Source organism: Octopus bimaculoides, chromosome 3 (assembly GCF_046866305.1).
Source record: "Octopus bimaculoides isolate indiv1 chromosome 3, ASM4686630v1, whole genome shotgun sequence".
In the NCBI taxonomy this organism is placed as follows: Eukaryota; Metazoa; Mollusca; class Cephalopoda; order Octopoda; family Octopodidae; genus Octopus; species Octopus bimaculoides.
Window position 1 is genome coordinate 1,988,963 of NC_142930.1, and position 20,245 is coordinate 2,009,207.

Genomic DNA, 20,245 nt, shown 5'->3' on the forward strand with positions numbered 1-20,245 from the left:
CAAGTGAAATCTGAATTTACATTAAAGCTGCAGGTATTAGGGAAGCCTGCTACAGCCAACCAAGCATCTATTTTGGTATGATTCACCCTTATCCCTGCCCCCAGGTTCACCATTCACTTCAATGCATTCATATCCATCCTCATCTCGAATCATCCTTTGTTCTCCTTTCACAAACTCACAACCTACCTACCCACCCAGCCATCCTTCATTCTCTGTCCCCTTTCTCTCTTTATCTACCTTCTTGTACTTTGAGAAATCTTCAGCCAGGTCTTTCTTACCAGGCCAGACAGGTCAAAGGGCAGGAGGCAAACAAAACCTTAACCATCAGAGGAGTAAACCTCAATGACAATAAATCGAAGCATCAGCAGCAGGGTGTGGATTTAGTTATGAGCAGGGGACCTAACAGATCAGATTCTTGGCTTTGAACTAGCAGGATGTCATGCAGAGGATCTTGAATACAAGACAATGGATGAGACCCTAATATTCCTAGTTAGAGGGAAACTGCAGGACCGCATGGACCAGTGCCCCATGATTCCTATGGTGTGCGCAACCAAAACCCCATAGATATTGTACCATGACTCCTCAATTTCACAGTCCTTTCTTCCTTTTTGGCTGGAGTAGCCATGTTTCTCCTCTACAGCAAGATACTCATACTAGTCCCTCTTTCATACTTCAACCTCTCAACACCAGACACAAAGCCATCACCCTCAATACTGCACCCTCATTTGGTCAAGGGAGCCTTGTCTTGCAAACAACTTGCTGACCTTACAAGTGCTGGGGGCCAGCAAAAAAAAAAAATAATCACCAAATACATTCTGTAAGTGGTTGACATTAGGAAGGGCATCATCATCATCATCATCGTTTAACGTCCGCTTTCCATGCTAGCATGGGTTGGACGATTTGACTGAGGACTGGTGAAACCGGATGGCAACACCAGGCTCCAGTCTGATTTGGCAGAGTTTCCTAACGCCAACCACTCAGAGAGTGTAGTGGGTGCTTTTACGTGTCACCCGCACGAAAACGGCCACGCTCGAAATGGTGTCTTTTATGTGCCACCCGCACAAGCCAGTCCAGGGGCACTGGCAACGATCTCGCTCGAAAATCCTACAGGAGCCAGTCAGGCGGTACTGGCAACGGCCACGCTCAAAATGGTGCATCTCATGTGCCACCCGCACAAGAACCAGTCCAGGGGCACTGGCAACGATCTTACTTGGCTTGCCGGGTCTTCTCACGCACAGCACATTTCCAAAGGTCTCGGTCCGTAGTCATCGCCTCAAAGCCCCATGGACCCAACTGGCTCAGTGGGTCCTGTCAAACCATCCAACCCATCACAGCATGGAACACAAATGATGATGATGGATTAACCATTAAAACATTATAGATCGGGTGATTGATTGATAATGTCTATTAGAACCTTTAAGGGAGTAGGTTGTAGCTGGGGAGAAACAAAAGTAAACAGAATTGGAACACTTCATAAAAAAAATTTAAAAAAGGAAGAGGAAGAGGATGAGTTTACCTGAGCAAATGGAGTTAGTTTATCCATATTTTCATGAATTAGTTGTGAATGTTCAACACAAATCTGTACAAGGTCTGTCTGTAATTAAAGTAATTAGGACACATTAATGAAGGTTTATACTTTTATCTTTTACTTGATTGTGGCCATGCTGGGGCACTACCTTGAGGATTTTTTAAAAATCAAATCTACCCCAGCACTTCTTTTTTAAAGCCTGGTACTTATTCTATCATTCCCTTTTGCTAAACCACTAAGTCACAGGGTAGTAAACACACCAACACCAGTTGTCAAATGGTGGGGAGGGACAAACACAAAGACACACACACACACACACACACACAGGTGGTACTGTCATCGGCCATGTCAGCGATTTTGATTTCACTTGCCTCAACAGGTCTTCACAAGCAAAGTTTATTGTCCAATGAGTGAAGGGTACTCATAAGTGGACTGGTTATACACCACTGGCATAGGCCACAGGTTATGGTCTCTCTTGGCTTGTCGGGTCTTCTCACGCACAGTATATTTCCAAAGGTCTCGGTCACTACTCATTACCTCGGTGAGGCCCAATGTTCAAAGCTCGTGCTTCATCACCTCATCCCAGGTCTTCCTGGGTCTACCTCTTTCACAGGTTCCCTCTACTGCTAGGGTGTGACACTTTTTCTTTCACACAGCTGTCCTCATCCATATGCAACACATGACCATACCAGCACAGTCGTCTCTCTTGCACATGCATATATATATATATATATATATATATATATATATATATATATATATATATATATATATATACATACACACACACACACATATATATATACACACACACACACATATATACACACACACACACATATATATATATATATATATATAATAATATTAGGGACAAAATCCAAAATTACAGGTAAAAAACTCAATTAAAATCAATTTATAAAAATTAAAATTAAATTGAGCCTTATAGATAAAGTATATATAAAATATATAGCTTTAGGGAAAATAACCAATTTTCAAGAACTCATCGATGAAAATCCACTATCACATATAGAAACATTAACAATTAAAAGCACAATAAATGAGTATAATATAAAGTAAAGTAAATATCATAAGATAAATATAATATAATATTTATCTTATGATATTTACTTTACTTTATATTATACTCATTTATTGTGCTTTTAATTATTAATTTTTCTATATGTGATAGTGGATTTTCATCGATGAGTTCTTGAAAATTGGTTATTTTCCCTAAAACTATATATATATATGTGTGTGTGTGTGTGTAGGTCTGTATAGTGATTTTTGATAGATGTTAAGTAGTCTAATCATTATTCCTATTTTTTCTTGCTTTTATTTATATTCTAATTTGTATTAATCATTAAGAGCATTAGTAATATTTATTTATCGAACTTTTGTCTTGTATTGATATATTTATGTTTAATCTAGACTCTTTTAATCATTCAGCAATGCATCACATGTTGATATAGGCCAAATTCTTAGAATCCAGTTTAATCTGGTTGTTGGTTGTCTGTAGTGAGGTGTAGAGTTCATCTTCTACATGTCCGTAATGCATAACTACTCCAGCTATGGTGTCCACACCACCCGATGTGTTTGCTCTTCCAGTGAAACATTTATCAAATTTGCAAGCTGGGTTTTTGGGCCACAGGCAGAAGCATTACTTTGCTTACTGGAATGTTAGGGGCCAGCATTCATGAGGGACCTGGTGAACTCATAGGTTTCAGCTGGTTCAACCCATTACGTGTGAATGCTGTCACAAATAAGTATGTACAGTGAAGACCACACTGTCACCAGCCTGAAATTTTCATGCAGATTTTCCCTGCCCAGGAAATCTTGTACCTGTGTTCTTTGCCTGTGAGGAACCTCGCAGAACCTCCTCTCCACCTTACTTCTTGGAAGCAGCACAAATCTACGCGTCTCTGTTCAAGCATCTCAACAATCTCACCAGACCTACCTTTCAGTGTGCCGACGTTGAGAGTGCTAATTCTGACAGTGTGGGAGGTGTGGGCCTGTGAGACCCTGGGATGGGGGAAAGCAGTGTCGTGTACCTGAAAAGAAGGCTTGCATTTGCCAAAATTCATAAACAAAACAATGCCTACAACCTGCATACAGTACACCATCTTTATGCGCTGAAAGATCGATAAAACCCAGGGTAGGGGAGGGGATGGCATTTGGCCCCTAGAAGTGTTCGCGGGAGACAAGCAAGGATGACAGAGGATAAGAACTTCCGGTACTGGTGTGTGTAAATATTAAGCTGTCAATCGTTTTGCAATGAGTGATGTGTTGGAGATAATTCTGTGTCTTATTTGATCCCTCAATAAGTCACAGTTCAGAACAAAAGACTGGATTAGAATTCACAGACTGACATTCACTCTTCTCACCTTTTCAGAGTTAATAGAAACAGATACAAATATATCAGGTGGAAGTGGTGGGGCAGGTATTGAGATTGTGTTTAATTATAAGAATTAGTTATTCGTAGATAAATGATTGGGGACTTACTTTTGGTATATTTGAGAGTTCCAGCTCAGCAGCATCTAAGTCACAGAGGTCTAAGTACAAAACAACACATGCTAAATTGTTCAGGTAGCTGAAAGACATAATAATAATAATAATAATAATAATGACGATGATGCTTTCTTTCATTAGCCACAAGGGATCAATACATTGTGGACAATATCAAAGGACAAGTTACAACACACAAAAACCACAAGTGAGGGTTACATCAATCAATGGGAAATACTAGCACATCAAAGGATATAAGAAAGCACATATACACAGAAATTTGAGAAATCAATAAATAACTAGAATCCTCAATAGCAGGGCAGTCCACTTAGGGTAATCCGGGGTAAACCCCACACAAAAGTCCTGGATTCCTCCAAGGTCATCCCCAAGGTATGGGAAAGTACCATCTTCTGGTTTCTTTCTTCCTATTTAGAAAAACTTACTCAGAGTCAGTCCATTCGCTTTCACCAGTCTTGCTACTCTCATCCACCTTTTTCATAAACACACTAGAGGGCAGCACCTCCCTCTCAACCATCACCCCACTCTTCAAACGATATTTGAAGAAACTGATGAGGGCTTGGCCAGATAGGAAAGTGCCTGTCTTCAAACCTTTCAGACAAGTCCACCACACAACCTCTTTTGCTGCAGCCACCAAGCCCACAACTCTCTAATGCACAGACACTGAATGACTGCATGCAGGATGGTTTCATCTCCCTGCGTGCATCATGGGTTGGTTCAGCTGTTGGCGCTTCTATGCCTAAAGGGTTTACTTGTCTCGAACAGGCAATTCACAGCCCCTGTAGCACTGCCATGGAGTAAATGTAGTCCTTACTATTATAACAAGTCCCACCGTATAACTAACAAGTGTTTCTTTGTTAACATGCTGAGCTGGACTTCTCTTTCTAAGAAGCAAGGGAAGGACAAGAAAACCATTTTCTTGTTCCTTGAAACTCCTGTAAGATATTTCATCTTCTTTGACTTACAGGTGATCTTTTATTCTCCATCTACAGACCCCCACCCACCCTCACCAATCAATTTTTTACCTGAGCCATTTCTCATCAACAACATAGCAACAGAAGAATTAACTGTGCAATGAATATTATAATTTACCTGAAAATAATCTAAACTCAACATATTTTCTTTTTTACTTTCAGTAGAAATTTCATTTACCATTATTTCATTATTATTATTATTATTATTATTATTAATATCATTATCATTATTATTATTATTATTATTATTATTATTAATATCATTATTGTTGTTGTTATCATTTGCATCAGTTCATGCCGGTAGTTACACTCTTCATCAATGGATGAGCCAAGAGATCTCCAATGGTAAACTGGAAGAATCATTCAGCTAGCAGACAAAAGCTGTAACAGCATTTCTCCGGTGTCTTTGCATTCTGAGTTCAAATTCTACTCAGACCAATCTTGCCTTTCATTCTTCTAGGGGTCAATAAAATAAGTACCAGTTGTGTACTGGTGTTGATTTAATCAACTTAGCCCTTCCCCCAAAATTACTAGCCTTGGGTCAAAATTTGAAACCATTATTACTATCATCATCGTCGTTTAACGTCCGCTTTCCATGCTAGCATGGGTTGGACGATTTGACTGAGAACTGGTGGAACCCGAAGGCTACACCAGGCTCCAATCTAATTTGGCAGAGTTTCTACAGCTGGATGCCCTTCCTAACGCCAACCACTCCAAGAGTGTAGTGGGTGCTTTTACTTGCCACCAGCACGAAGGCTAGTCAGGCGGTACTGGCAATGGCCATGCTCAAAATGGTGTATTTTACATGCCACCAGCACAGGAGCCGGTCCAGGGGCACGGACATATTACTATTATCATTTCCAGAAACCTATTTCCCTTTCGTTTTATGTATTGATTCCAGCTTACCTTAGTTTGGATTTCTTTCCAAATTTCAAATCCCGCTTTTTAATGTCACCCATCAAGGCAAGAGTTTTTTCTGAAATAAAAATCAGAACAGAATGTAAACAGAAAGGGGTTGGACGGTGGGTGGGGTGGGATGAGGGTTTGATTAATTAAAATAATTTCAAACAACAAAATACATACATTATTTACATTTGACGGATATTTGTCCTCATCTTGTTTGTTGTTAACACAACGTTTCGGCTGATATACCCTCCAGCCTTCTTCTGAATAACATCAAAAATACATTAGGAATGAGAATCTAGGTTCAAAATATCCCCCAAGACACCTGATGAAGGCTGGAGGGTATATCAGCTGAAATGTTGTGCTAACAACAAACAAGATGAGGACAAATATCCGTCAAATGTAAATCATGTACATAATTCCTCATCTCTTAAATATAGAACTTGTGTTAAATATTAACAAAAAAGATAAATGCTGAGTTTAATTTGTGCTGGAATCCTTAAGACATATTTCTGCTGAGTTTAATTTTCTGTGGAACTAATTTTGATTTTTGTTTGATCCTTAATTTATTAAATATAAATTTTAAAAACTGATTAAAAAAAAACGTATTTCATCTTCAGTAATTTCTAAGAAAGCCAGAATGATTCCTGAAGAGATCAATAAATCAAACAAATTAGTTAAAACAGAGGCAGCTAATTTCTTGATACTCGGCGGGGAGGGGCATTCATAAAAGATGAACCCCAACAACATCTATTAACACTTTTGTAATCATTTTTCTGTTTTAATCTGCTGCTTTTGTTTTAATTAATTTTGAAAATAATGACAACATGGATTAATTTGAAATTGTGATGGAAGTTCTGATTTAGATTACTTTAAAACGGGAAATTTGTATCATAGGACCAGGGGTGGTGTTGGTGTTGGTGGTGTACTATCAAAAGGGTTGAATTATTTAAATAAACATAATAATATATCTAACCTTCAGTTTCTTTTAAGTTTCAAATTTGTTCATAGTTTGAGAAGATGTGTTGCCTTTTTTGTGCACTTTTTAGGACAAAGGGATTGTTTATGCAAAGTAAAAACAAAATGAATGACAACAGGGGCAGGAGGCAGGAGGCGAGAATGTTTACATACCAGGAGAATAATTTTTCAATCTGGATAATAAGATGATACTGGAAACATCCTGAGCTGAACATTTGTAGAACACGGATAATATCAGATTGCTTTCGTCCTGGAAAAAAAATATATATATATATATATATATATATATATATATATATATATATATCATCATCATCATTTAATATCTGCTTTCCATGCTGGCATGGGTTGGACGGTTTGACTGAGGACTGAGGCAGCACCAGGCTCCAATCTGATCTGGCAAGGTTTCTACAGCTGGATGCCCTTCCTAATGCCAAACATTCTGAGAGTGTAGTGAGTGCATTTTACGTGCCACTGGCACAGGAGCCAGTCGGGTGGCACAGACATCGACCACACCTGAATGGTGCTTTTACATACATATATACATACATATATAAACAATGTATAAGAAAGAGGGGTGCAGGCATGACTGTGTGGTTAAGAAACTCAGTTTGCAATCAAGTGGGTTCAGGTTCTGTCCCACTGCCCAGCATCTTGGACAGCCCTGGGATAACTAATGCCTTGTAAGTGAATTTGGTAGATGGAAACTGTGTGGAAGCCCACTGCGTACATACATACATACACACATGCATCAATGAATGTGCGTGTTTTGTGTTGTCCTCCCTGCATTTCTTGACAAGTGCTATTGGTTGGTTTATGTCCTCATAGCTTAGCAGTTCAGCAAAAGAAACCAACAGAAAAAGTAACAGCATTTAATAAATACATATTGGGATTAATTTATTCAGCTAGGTGGTGCCCCAGCATGGCCATAGTCAAATGACAGAAATAAGTAAAAGATAAATCGAAGAAAGGAAAGTAGAGAGGCATCTGTAATTATTATTATTATTATTATTATCATTATCATCATCATCATCGTTATTATTATCATTATTATCATTATTATTATTTATGGTTTCTTTTCATTATAACTTTATTTCAGCTGCCTTAGTACCGGGCATCCTCCAGAAGCCATGAGTAGCAAGGGCACTTTTGTTTTGCTATGCATGCGAAAATTATAACCACATTTATTCCATTTTAGATGGAGAGTGCTTTCCATAGTACATGGACTGTACCCATCAAGGATATCTTTTGTAGTTCCCGGAGATTGGAGCTACCAGGGAGTTGCTTAATATACTTCTCAGCTCCCTTCTTTATCAATCCCAATGCACCAATTACTACTGATATTATCGCACTACTAAGCTTCCACATTTTTGTGATTTCAATTTGCAGATCTTTAGAGTGAGAAAGCTTCTCGTATTCCTTTCTTGAAACATTTTGATCTCATGAGACAGACATATCTATTAACAGACAAGTTCCTCTGTTGTAGTCCTTGATCACAATGTCTGGTCAATTGGAGTCAGTTTGTATTGAGAAGTTCCAAAGGATGGTGAAACCCTTGCTATTTACGACATCCTCTGGATGTCACCTGTACCACTCATTATTATTATTATTATTAATATTATTATTATTATTGTTATTGTTATTAAGGTGACAAGCTGACAGAATTGTTAGCCTGCTGGGCAGAATGAAGCATTTTGCTCATCTTTATGTTCTGAATTCAAATTCTGCCACAGTCATCTTTGCCTTTCATCTTTTCACAGCTGATAGAATAAGTACTAATTGAGTAGTGAGGTCGATGTGATCAACTAGCCCCTCCCCTCAAACTTTCAGGCCTTGTGCCTATAGTAGAAAGGATTATTGTTGTTGAGACAGAGTAGGTAGCATGTCGGAACATGTCATGGATTAGTCTCATCCTTCCCAGAAACCAATTCCTTTATACGGCCTTGTTGAGATCTAAATATATTCTATGGCAAGAAGACCAAAATGGTAATTCTTTCTAAGTTTAGGCACAAGGCCAGTAATTCTGAGGGGGAGGAGGGAGTCGGTTACATCGAACCTGGTACCTGAGTGGTAATGATTTTCAATGACCTCAAAAGGATGAAAAACAAAGTGGAACTTCGTGGAATTTGAACTCAGAACATGAAACTGGAAGAAGTGCCACTAAGCATTTTGTCCTGAGCTGTGACCATTCTGCCAGCCCACTGCCCTGACAATAATAATAATAATAATAATAATAATAATAATAAAAATAATAATAATAATAATGATGATGATGATGAGTTCAAACTTTTATCAAACATATTACAACAAAATAATGAATCTTCATGCACAATTCATGTAATAACGAGACAGAAATAAAGAGAGAGACAGATGAGAAAGATTGAGAGAGAGAGACAGACAGAGATGAGAGAGAAAGAGACAGACAGACAAACAGAGAGAGAGAGAGAGAGAGAAAGTTATTTCAGTTTGAAAACCTCAACAGCTTACTTCAAGTAACAAAGAACCTGATTTATTTATAACATTCAACCCAATGAAGAGATATCAGCTGCTTATGTTACAATACTGTGTTCGTCATGTGTATGTGTGTGTGTGTGTGTGTGTGTGTGTGTGTGTGTGTGTGTGTGTGTGTGTGTGTGTGTGTGTGTGCGTGCGTGTGTGTGCATGTGTGTGCGTGTGATGGCATTTGTGGAAGTGGAAGAGCCAGGAAGACATGGGATGAAGTAGTGAAGACCAATCTGAAGATGTTGGGCCTCACCGAAGAGATGAGAATGGACTAAGATGCCTGGTGCTATGAAGTTCTTAAAAAGGCCCACCCACCTTAGCAAAACTAAATTCTGGAAGCACTGTGTATTCCACCAAAAGGTAACATTAATTCACACACCCTACCCCACACCTTACCCCAATGAACCAAGCTACATCATTCCTTCATGCCTCCTCACTCCAGCAGCCCAACACTGCTCTCATCTCTTCCTGTTAACTGTATCATTGCTATTCTGTTGCCGCCCCCACCCTGACCAAATTCCCCCTTCCCTCCTTTCTCCCTCTTGAACTTTCTCAAACTCCCTACTTTTACACTCCCCCCACTCACTTGAGAGTATCCCCCTCCTTGACATGTCAACATCTTTATTGTGTGTGCTCTCTCTCTCTCTCTCTCTCTCTCTCTCTCTCTCTCCCCTTCTGACAGAGGTAACCATGTATTTCCTCCACTACAAGACCCCTGTTTCTGTCCTCCCTCAATATTATTCCCCTCTCAGTTGAAGGATCTTTGTCTTGCAAGCTATTTGGTGACCTCAGCATTGTTGGTGCCACATAAAAGGCACCCAGTGGAGCACTCTGTAAAGTGGTTTCTGTTAGGAAGGGCACCCAGCCATAGAAACCATGCCAAGACAGTGGAGCTTGGGACAGTCCTCAAGCTTACCAGTTCCTGTCAAAGTGTCCAACCCATGCTATCATGGATGATGGATGTTAAATGATGATGATGATGGTGGATTTGAACAGGGTTTTACTTGAGACAAATTTTTATGACTCGATACTCTTCCTGTTACCAGGCTTACTTGATTTCAACCGAGTTATATTTTTACTCCACAGTTCTTAGAAAGTGCAAAGTAACCAGACGTAATGTCAATGAGGAATGTCAACATCATCACCACTTTACTCAACTGGTGACAAATGTGGAACAACAGCATTCACAGACATTGGTGCACAACCGATTGGATTTTGTAGACTCGGAAGCTATAAGGTGAGCTCATTAGGGCTGCTGGCACAAAAAATGCAATCTGCACACATGTCGAGTGGTTGGCATTAGGAAGGGAATCCAGCTGCAGAAACCATGTGAAAACAGAGATTGGAGTGCTCTGCAACCCTTGGGAACACTGGATCCTGTCAAACCATCCAGCATATGTTGGCATGGAAGATGAGTATTAAATGGTGATGATAAATATATCATCATTGTTTTCCATGCTGAAATTGGCCTGGACAGTTCGACAGGATCTAGCAAACTTCAGGGGTATCCCTTCCTCTATTCTCCATCAGTTATAGGGGCCTCCCTTTAGGCTGTTAGTCTCACAAGGTTCAAGAAGACATCACTAGTGCTGGTGCCATAGTGGTTGGCATCAGGAACAACATCCACGTCAAAGCAGGCCAAAGCAGACATTAGAAGAGAATACAATTCTGTGATTCTTCATATCTTCTTGACCTCTCCAACCCATGCCAGCATAGAAAACAGACATCAAATGATAATGATGATATATTTTGTACAAGGATAACTATTAGACTCAGTTAATATGCACAAAAAATAAGTTTTTCATATTGTGTATGAGTGCATTTTATATGCATATATGTACATGTGCATGCATGAATGCACACACACACACACACATGCAGAAGTATGGGTGAAGGTCAACAACATCATATATTGTCATGTGAACAGAAAAAAATGCTGAAAATTTAATATGTTAATTACTCTGACTAATTGAAACTCATCCATTATATTTATGCCTTCTCATGGTGTATGCAAATTAACTGAGACATTAATTAACATGTCACATGATAACAAATAAACATTGCAACCAAATATAGAATAAACAAGTCAAGTTGACATCTCCGTCGTAAATGGAAGGTCAATAATTTATTTATGACGGAATAAATGCTGCTTTTTGTGTTGCAAACAGAGGTGTGGTTTATTCCTTTAGAATTTACCGACTTGAGGAAGGATGTTTGGTAATTATGGCTTAGATTATTGATGATGGAGAGGGGATAGGATGGGTGGCTGGAAGAGTAAATAGAAAGAGAATGGAGGGAAGGAAGGAGAGGGGGGATGGATAGGGAGGTGGGTAGGTAGGTTGATACAGACATGCATGTACGCAAATAGAAAGATAGACAGGTAAAGAAGATAGCTAGGTATAATTAGACCATTGAAATATAAACTCATCTATTTGTTTCATAAAATAATAATTAATATATAATTGATTCCTATGAAGGTTAAATATTTCTACAATTAGGTTGGCATGACCTGTAAATAGAAATTCATTCTCAACCGATTTTCTCTTCATTAAACATTTTGAATTTAATGAAGTTTCAATATTTACCAATCATATTCTTTGACCTGACCCCCCACCTCCACTGTAACCGATTCCAGTTTTGGGGGTGGGGATCCCATTTAACAATCCATTCGATGTTTTTCCTTCCCCAGATGTTATCACAAAATATATTTTGCAAAAGAAACCATAAAACCCTTCATGTAAACATTCTACAAAGAACACAGACATACAGACAGACGTATTTTATCTTTTACTTGTTTCAGTCACTGGATCACTCACAAGGCTTTGGTCAGTCTGGGTTTAGAATGGAAGACATGTACCCAAGGTGCCATGCAGTGGGACTGACCCCAGAACTGTGTAGTTGGGAAGCAAACTGCTTACCACACAGCCACATATATAAAATATATTATACTTACAGTGCTTAGATTTAAAGGTTCAGAATTTCCAAAAATTTTCCTTTTTAGATAATGGAGAAACCCTTTTCCATGTTTAAAGAAGATGCCCTGAAATATAAAATAAAACAGATTAAATAGAGAAATAATAAACACTGTTGAAGCTTTGGATAATCTCCTAAGGGATTTCACTCAGGATTAATGTTTCCTTTGACAAAAATGCTTATTATCTGACTTGTAGCTTCTGAAAGGCCAAGCATTCTCCTAATTTCCAGCTTTATTGAAATCAGACAGTTTATAGCATTTGACTGACTGCATCAAAGACGTTTGATAGACATCCCACAATTCAAAGATGGTGGAACAATATCCTTCATAGATCAGAAATATGTCACGTGATGTAAACGACAGGAGAGGATTTTAAACTGCAACAGAGTCTAGGTTTCTTGTAGATTCTAAATCTGTTTCTTAGAACCAAAATGATGTATTTAAGTGAAAACTTTGTGGTTATGAACAAAGTTTTGTTAAAAGAGAAAGGTTTGTTCTTGTATTTGGAAAAATATGCAAAAAGAACCAAATTCAATGTGTTTGCAGAAAAGTGTGGAATGTGTGAACCAAATTGAGTTCTGTCTGTGAAATGTCTGTGATTTACACAAGACAAGGACACACTTCCTTCAATTTAAAATGTATAACATCAATTTAAATATACTCAAGTGTTGCTGAATCTTATAATTCAAATATTAAGATGAAAGTTTGATATCTCAATAAAATCAATCATTTGTATTGAGTCATCAATTAGGTATCATTGATTCTTTATTCTATAAGCAACATCATCATGTAATATACCATTTATGTGAATTCTTCACCTCATACTGTAAGTATTAACATATATATGGTGATATTTATATTCCCATCTAACAATTTGAAACCAGGAGTAATTAAAGAAAGACTTTTGAAGAAGTTCCCTTACACTGTTCACAGTTACTAAAGAATGAAAACAAAGCCTGAATTCTATTGTCTTAAACTTAGGAAGCTAAAGTTCCACACTCAGTCAATTTATTTATCAAAATCTCTGGAACATGTTGCATACAGACCTGATCTTTTTCATTAATGTTAGAGGCTTTCTGTAAAGCATCTTTTAGGGTGATCCCAGCCATGTTGTAATATGGTAGACAAAGTTTCCAGTCTGAACAAGGGTGCCTGATCAAATTAAAACAGAACATTTCAATTTTGCTGCACAGAGAATAATTACATCTTTTATGTTAAGGTATCATTTAATCTCACATGAAATTAATAATTTAAATAAAAATATAATTAAACTACCAGGCATAGAAATCTCCGAGTTTCTGGCAGGATTCGGCAAATAAATTTTGATATTCTTCTAAATATTCGATCTCAGAGTCTACGACTGGACCCCTCAGAATCAGGTTGGCTTCTTGGAGCACATGAAGGTATGCTTCTTGAACACTGTCTTGATATTTCGTAGAGAATACAATCTAAAAGGAATTCCAAAGAAAAAAGGCATTGAAACTTTCATCAACAAAAAAAGGGAAAGAATCTCCAAGAGGATTGCAGATCTTGTTTGTGACTAAATATCATAAACTGTTAAAAGTAGTAAAAGATAAATAAAATTTAAACCAGGTTTAATGAGGGATTATTGTCCCCAATTTTTACCTGGATAAATTTTACTTCAGTGGAATTGAAAAAATAAATTAAGGGAGATGATGCTCTGATGAAAAAACAACAACAATCAGATATTCAGGTTTGAATTTGCCAGTATGTACTAAGAATGAATAGATATGTTATTGTTTGGATTCTCCCTGTTCTGTGTGTACCCCATCAATTATTACCTGTTGGCAGACATCAGCAGATAATTTGGCTGCTGATTTCTATAAACAAGAGGTTGGTAGATTCATTGGTCTGGAGGTATAGTTTAGACTGAGGAGACACACAATAAGGTTGAAACACGACAGTGTCTGAAAGTCCCCTAACATTGATAAATCACATGTGTTATGAATACACATCATTTAAAGAGAAGAGACATTCTCTGACAACAAAAAACAACAACCATCAACATATTCACACTTGAGTTGACCAGAATATTATGAGAATAAATAGGTATGTTATTATAAAAAATTATATAATTTCAGTTTTTATTATTATTATTATTAATAGTGGTTGGCGTTAGGAAGGGCATCCAGCTGTAGAAACTCTGCCAAATCAGACTGGAGCCTGGTGTTGCCATCCGGTTTCACCAGTCCTCAGTCAAATCGTCCAACCCATGCTAGCATGGAAAGCGGACGTTAAACGATGATGATGATGATGATGATTGTCAAAATTAAAGATAAAAATGCATTGACACTAAAAATGGAAATAATAATACTAATACTGGGGTAATTGTTTTCAGGATAACTAAAATCCATTTTCATCTTCACTTGACAGCAGCCATAGATGAAGACATTCTTTACAATATGATAATATTGATACTATGTAAAGTGTAGATATTGATGAGTTAATAACAAAACAATCATAAAATATAACGGATACATAAATCTCTCTATACTGGTTAACTATTACATTTACTCTATTTATTAAAAACCGTTTAGCTACTCTATAACTCTGGATAGTTCAACTGTTATCATTAATCCATTATATTTTCAATAGCTTCTATCACAAATCAGATATTGATAATTGTAATAAAAGTAATTAATTGTCAGAGTCATTGGATTGCTTCACAGTATTTGTTCTGAGTTTCCGAGCTTTGAGTTCAAATTCTGCCAAGGTTCATTTTGCCTTCCAACCTTTCTAGACCAAAAAAAACAACAAAACTACCAATCTTGGATGATTGATTGGTGACACTGTTTAAGGATCAGATGTTTTCTGGTGTTTGTTGTTGTAATGGCAATGATGGCACTGGTGCCTGGTAGCTGAAGACAGAGAGAGAGACTTAATGATAACAGTTGAACTATTTATAGTTATAGAGCAGCTGAACAGTTTTTAATAAATAGATTAATGTAATAGTTATGCAGTGTGGAGAGATTTATGTATCAATTATATTTTATGATTGTTTGTTATTAACTCATCAATATCATATGATAATATTGATACTGTCTTCGTCTATCACGTATGGCCATCTGCTAGTCTTCTACAAACAACTATGTCCAGGTGTGCACCTTGTTGGAAGGAGAAACATAAACCAATGACTTCTTTGACTAAAGTAGGACCCAGATAGTTCAGGATCAGTAGATATCGATGGAGACAATGACAAATTAAAACTAGAGATTTATCCTGACTTCTTGGTTAATTTTTAGCTGCAAATCTGATGCCATAGTGTGATCAATCATAAAATTGTATTGGAAAGAGATTTATGATCAAGAATTCTTTCAACCATTTCTATATCTATCTCTAATACCCTGACTAACTGAGGTTAGTCAGGGTATTTTGTACTTGGAGAATTTGCTTAATAAGGTATGCTACATAATTAGGTTCACAAATGGTGGCAGCTAGTGTGGTATCCATTTACAGCCAAACAGACTGGAGCATTGAAAGAAGATGCTAAGAAAAACGGTCTTTCTTCATCTTCAAACTACAAACCTTCAACTATGAGTTGACTCTGCTGTGACTCAGTTCCCCTGTAATAATTATTATAGGAATAAAACAATGCACTCACTCTCTCTCACAAAGACAGAGAGAGAGTTGTGAAAGAGGGGAAAAAATAAAAGCAAAATATTTGCTAATAACTGGTCGAGTGTACAGCATTGAGAATGAACTGATTGTAGAGAGTGATGATGAGGTGCAGAATAGAAAGCAGCAGCAGCAGCAGCAGCGAGAAAGTCCAGAAGAGAGAAGGGAATAAAGGTGACCGGGGCCAACTGTTGGAGACAAATAAGCTGAGAAAGCAGCTAGACATACAAAGCTCTCATTGGTTTTATATGGAAGCTCAAATGTATGCAAATGTATAGGTCTGTATGAAACACCATACATCAATGCCTGATAACAGCTGGCGGGGGGGGGGGGAGAAAAACATAGAAATAAGGTCACTGAGAGGAAAAAAAAGGCAACACAACAAACCAAATAAAACTTGATTTCACAAAGGAAAAAGCAAAGCTGAAGCCACTAAAATCTGATGGTTTCATCACATTTATTAAGGAACATTAAAAGTGACACTAAATGGAATGCGATATTGTAAAGACGCAGAGTATGGAAGACAGTACCAAACTTTGGCAAAGAGAGTTATACCAGCCCCTGAACAGGGTGCCAATCCACTGTTCCAAAGGTCCCACCCAACTAAGAACCAGGTACAGCAATTCAAAGGTCAACAGCTATTTAATGTCTTGCCAAAAACCCTGAAAAATCTCCATGAGGTGGGGAGAGATGATTCCAAGAAGCACCTTGACCTCCTGCACTCCAAGATCCCAGATGAATGAACATGGCAACAAGAAACTCAAACAAGAGCAATAATATCAAACAACCTTCCTCTACCAGAAGCTGCCAGCCACAAACGAGAAAGGCCCTTGTAACGATAATGATCCCGGCAGTGCTCCCCCCCACACACACACAGGGATGAACTGAACCCATCTGCTCCAGTTAACACAAACTGTTTCTCAATACATGTTTTTTTTTAATGGTTACTATGACTACTAGTTATTAACTATTTACTGGTTGCCGAAAAAGAGTCAATTCAGAAAAGTAAGTGTGTGCGTGTGAGTGTAGAATTAATGTTTAGAACTGAAACAAAGAATTCCATAAGACAAGTCAATTAATCCAAATTAAATCAAGAATCATTAAGTAAGATTAAAAACTTCAGAAAACTAGAATTGTCAAGATCTTTGCCTAAACAAAATTGATTTCTCTAGTTTTATAGATTATCCAGATATCATATATTTCCATTGCTTCATAAAGTAATTAGAATCCAACAGTCAAGATACAGGCTCCAACAACCTTTTGTTGATTTATAGATTTGAAGAAACCACCAACCCATCAAGATTCAGAGGCAAAAAACATTTAAAATGTAAAAACACTTTCATTACATTTCTGTTAGTAAGAAAAGAAATTGTAAGAAAGTGCAACAGATTCAGCAAAAGATCAGTGAACATTCAGATAATCTGGTGAGGAAATACATTTTTATAGAACAGACTTGATAATAAAATGGCCAACTGGGAACCATATTAATAGATACAACATCGAGAGGCAATGGCGCTGTGGTTTTTGTCTGAAAGAAAATCTTTACAGGGATATGTCAAGTAAAAAACAATATTAGAGCAAGGCAAATATTGTCTCAGCAATGACTCGTGAGAGCATCAGACACTTTTTGGCCTTCTTGGAACTGATCTCAGACAAAAGAACCACAACATCCTCTCTTTCAACGGTGCATATATACACTAAATTATGATACATAGGTGGTATATATACATTATGGTGTATATACATTATGATATAAAGATGGCTATTTTTATTTAATACTGTTACAATGAGATACACCAAGACTTAATAATGTAACACAAGGTTCGTTAAATTGCAAGCAATGACGTCCCTCATGCTCTTCCTAATTAATTTATAAGTAAAATAATATTTAAAGACCATAATTAGATAAATTAGTGCATGATATAATTCTCTAACAAAAGTTTAATTGCTACGTTAAAAAAATTTGAACTTGCTTTTTGAAATTTTAAATTAAATATCTAGTCTTCCAATCAAATTCATAACATCCACTCCCAAACTCATTCAGCTGCTATAACAATACCCCTTATTTCCACCCCTACATTTCACAAGGTTTCCCCTATTACTGTTCCTTATCACCTCCTTCCAGACTCACTCCTAGTTTCTTCTTCAACCCCTCAATCCCCATTTCAAATCACCTGTCACACTCTTCTCTCTCCTATTCCTCCATTGGCGCGTTGGTTGCTTTTAATTCATCCAACCCATGCCAGCATGGAAAAAGGGATATTGAATAATGATGGTGGTGAGTGTCACAGTATTTTTAGCTTCCTGATGTCTAATGTGACATCATCATCATCATCATCATCATTTAACATCTGTCATCCATGCTGGCATGAATGAGCTGGGGGGGGGGACTGCATTAAGCACCGATATCTGCTTTGGCAGGGTTGCTACAGCTGGATGCCCTTCCTAATGCCGACCACTTTACAGAGTGTGGACTGGGTGCTTTTTACGTGGTACCAGTACCTGCAGGGTGACCAGAGTATTGAGGAAGGTGGGTTCCGTGCCAGTTGATGAGAGGCTAAAGTATGATAGAGGGACAGAGAGAAGTGTCTTGCTGAAGAGGAGACATGTGGTTATTCTACCCAGAAGTGGATGGGGAGAGAGAGTGGTGGTGGTGGTGGTGGTGGTGGTGGTGGTGGTGGTGAAGTGTTGGGACATACCTGCAAGCCACATCTCAGAAGGGAGACAGGGGTTGGTAGGAGTGAAATAATTAACATCTAATACATTGTCCTAATATCTTCTTTAGCCTATTAGTAATAAGTTTCTTTATCTTAATTAAACATGTTTTAATTGTCACTTCTTAGAAGTCTCACAATCATTTTCTGAGAATTTATAGAAAATATGTCGTGACATTTTAAGCAAACCTATTCCCTAAACTAATTCTAAGAGAACAAAATGAAACAACAGAGAAGCAGGATCCAATCTTCAAGCCTGGGTTCATTTCGTCACACACCTAAATATTTGGAGAAGAAAAACAAGCACACACACACACACACACAATGTTCTTGGTTTTGGGTAAAAGAAAATACAAGAGGATCAGTTAAATGTTATATTTAACACATTCCCCTCTCAGATTCACACACTTATTGCAGCAGTCCTTCAGTTTTTGGAAGTCATTAAAAAGAAATCGGAAGGTTAGGCCTCCAGCCAGGCCTTTCGTGAGACCCTTCAAACCAGGAACTTTCCAACACCCCCTCATACATATTCACACACATAAATCTGGCACTTGGTTATGAAAAGGGTTCCAGTTGATCCAATCAACAAAACAGCCTATCCATGAAATTAACGTGCAAGTGGCTGAGTGCTCCTTAGCTACACATACCTTGACGAGGGGAGGGGCTTTATGCAAAGCAATGAGGGGAGGGGCTTTATGCAAGGAAATGAAGGAAGGGGCCAGAGCAGAACAGGTTTTTCTTGCTGCAGAAGATCTACATGACACTTAAATTTTGAAAGAAAAGGTGAGAGTGATAGGGGCAGAACTGGGAAGAGATAAAAATATTGGTGATGAGGGGTTTGGGTGATTGTCAGGGCTGAAGGTATGATGTGAGAAGGAAGTGTGGATAGGAAAAAAGGGGCGTTTGGGTGTGTAGGTGTTGCATGAGTGTGGGAGGAACAGGTGTATGGTGGTGGAGAAGGAGAGAGAATTTGGGAGGTGAGGGGTGGAAGTGGTGAAATGTGGGTGAAGATGAAGGATGGACAGGGAGAATGATTAGGGGAATGCATTTTATGCATGCAACCACAATGCACAAACACACACGTATTACATTCACACATGACACAAACACACACACACACATACGTATTACATTCACACATGACACAAACACACATTACATAAACACACACACATACATTACATTCACACATTAGGTAGATAAAATGACATGCCTACATGCAAGAAATGTGCAAATAGAAATAAGTGCAAGGGGGCCAGTGGTATGAACCCAGTTAATCGAAGGTAGAGGATGATGTAATTATTGACTGGATTCTTCAAAACTTTCTTACTCAATTCCAATTGGCCTTTTGATTTGCTTCTTTCTTTGAAATTACCAATGATTGAAATGGGAAGCAATTTATGGAAATATCAACAAAATCTGTGATTTACTTTGTTTATTTCTTTTTTTGTTTTACTTCTTGACATAAAGAGGATTTGTCTTATATTTGAATGCTTAAAAAATGTTTCATGTT

At 37.8% G+C, this 20,245-nt stretch overlaps 1 protein-coding gene across 2 annotated transcripts in view; it reads right to left on the reverse strand.

Annotated features, from left to right (window-relative positions):
* LOC106867340 (BLOC-2 complex member HPS3) overlaps window positions 1–20,245 on the reverse strand; it is a 58,815-nt gene that overhangs the window by 18,372 nt on the left and 20,198 nt on the right. For both annotated transcript variants that reach the window (XM_089348475.1, XM_089348474.1), the window contains exons 8-14: window positions 13,658–13,830; window positions 13,429–13,534; window positions 12,362–12,448; window positions 7,060–7,156; window positions 5,932–6,001; window positions 4,031–4,118; window positions 1,517–1,594 (exon numbers count right to left, since the gene is read on the reverse strand). In XM_089348475.1, coding sequence (XP_089204601.1) covers window positions 1,517–1,594; window positions 4,031–4,118; window positions 5,932–6,001; window positions 7,060–7,156; window positions 12,362–12,448; window positions 13,429–13,534; window positions 13,658–13,830 — 699 coding nt within the window. The remainder of the gene's footprint in view (window positions 1–1,516; window positions 1,595–4,030; window positions 4,119–5,931; window positions 6,002–7,059; window positions 7,157–12,361; window positions 12,449–13,428; window positions 13,535–13,657; window positions 13,831–20,245) is intronic.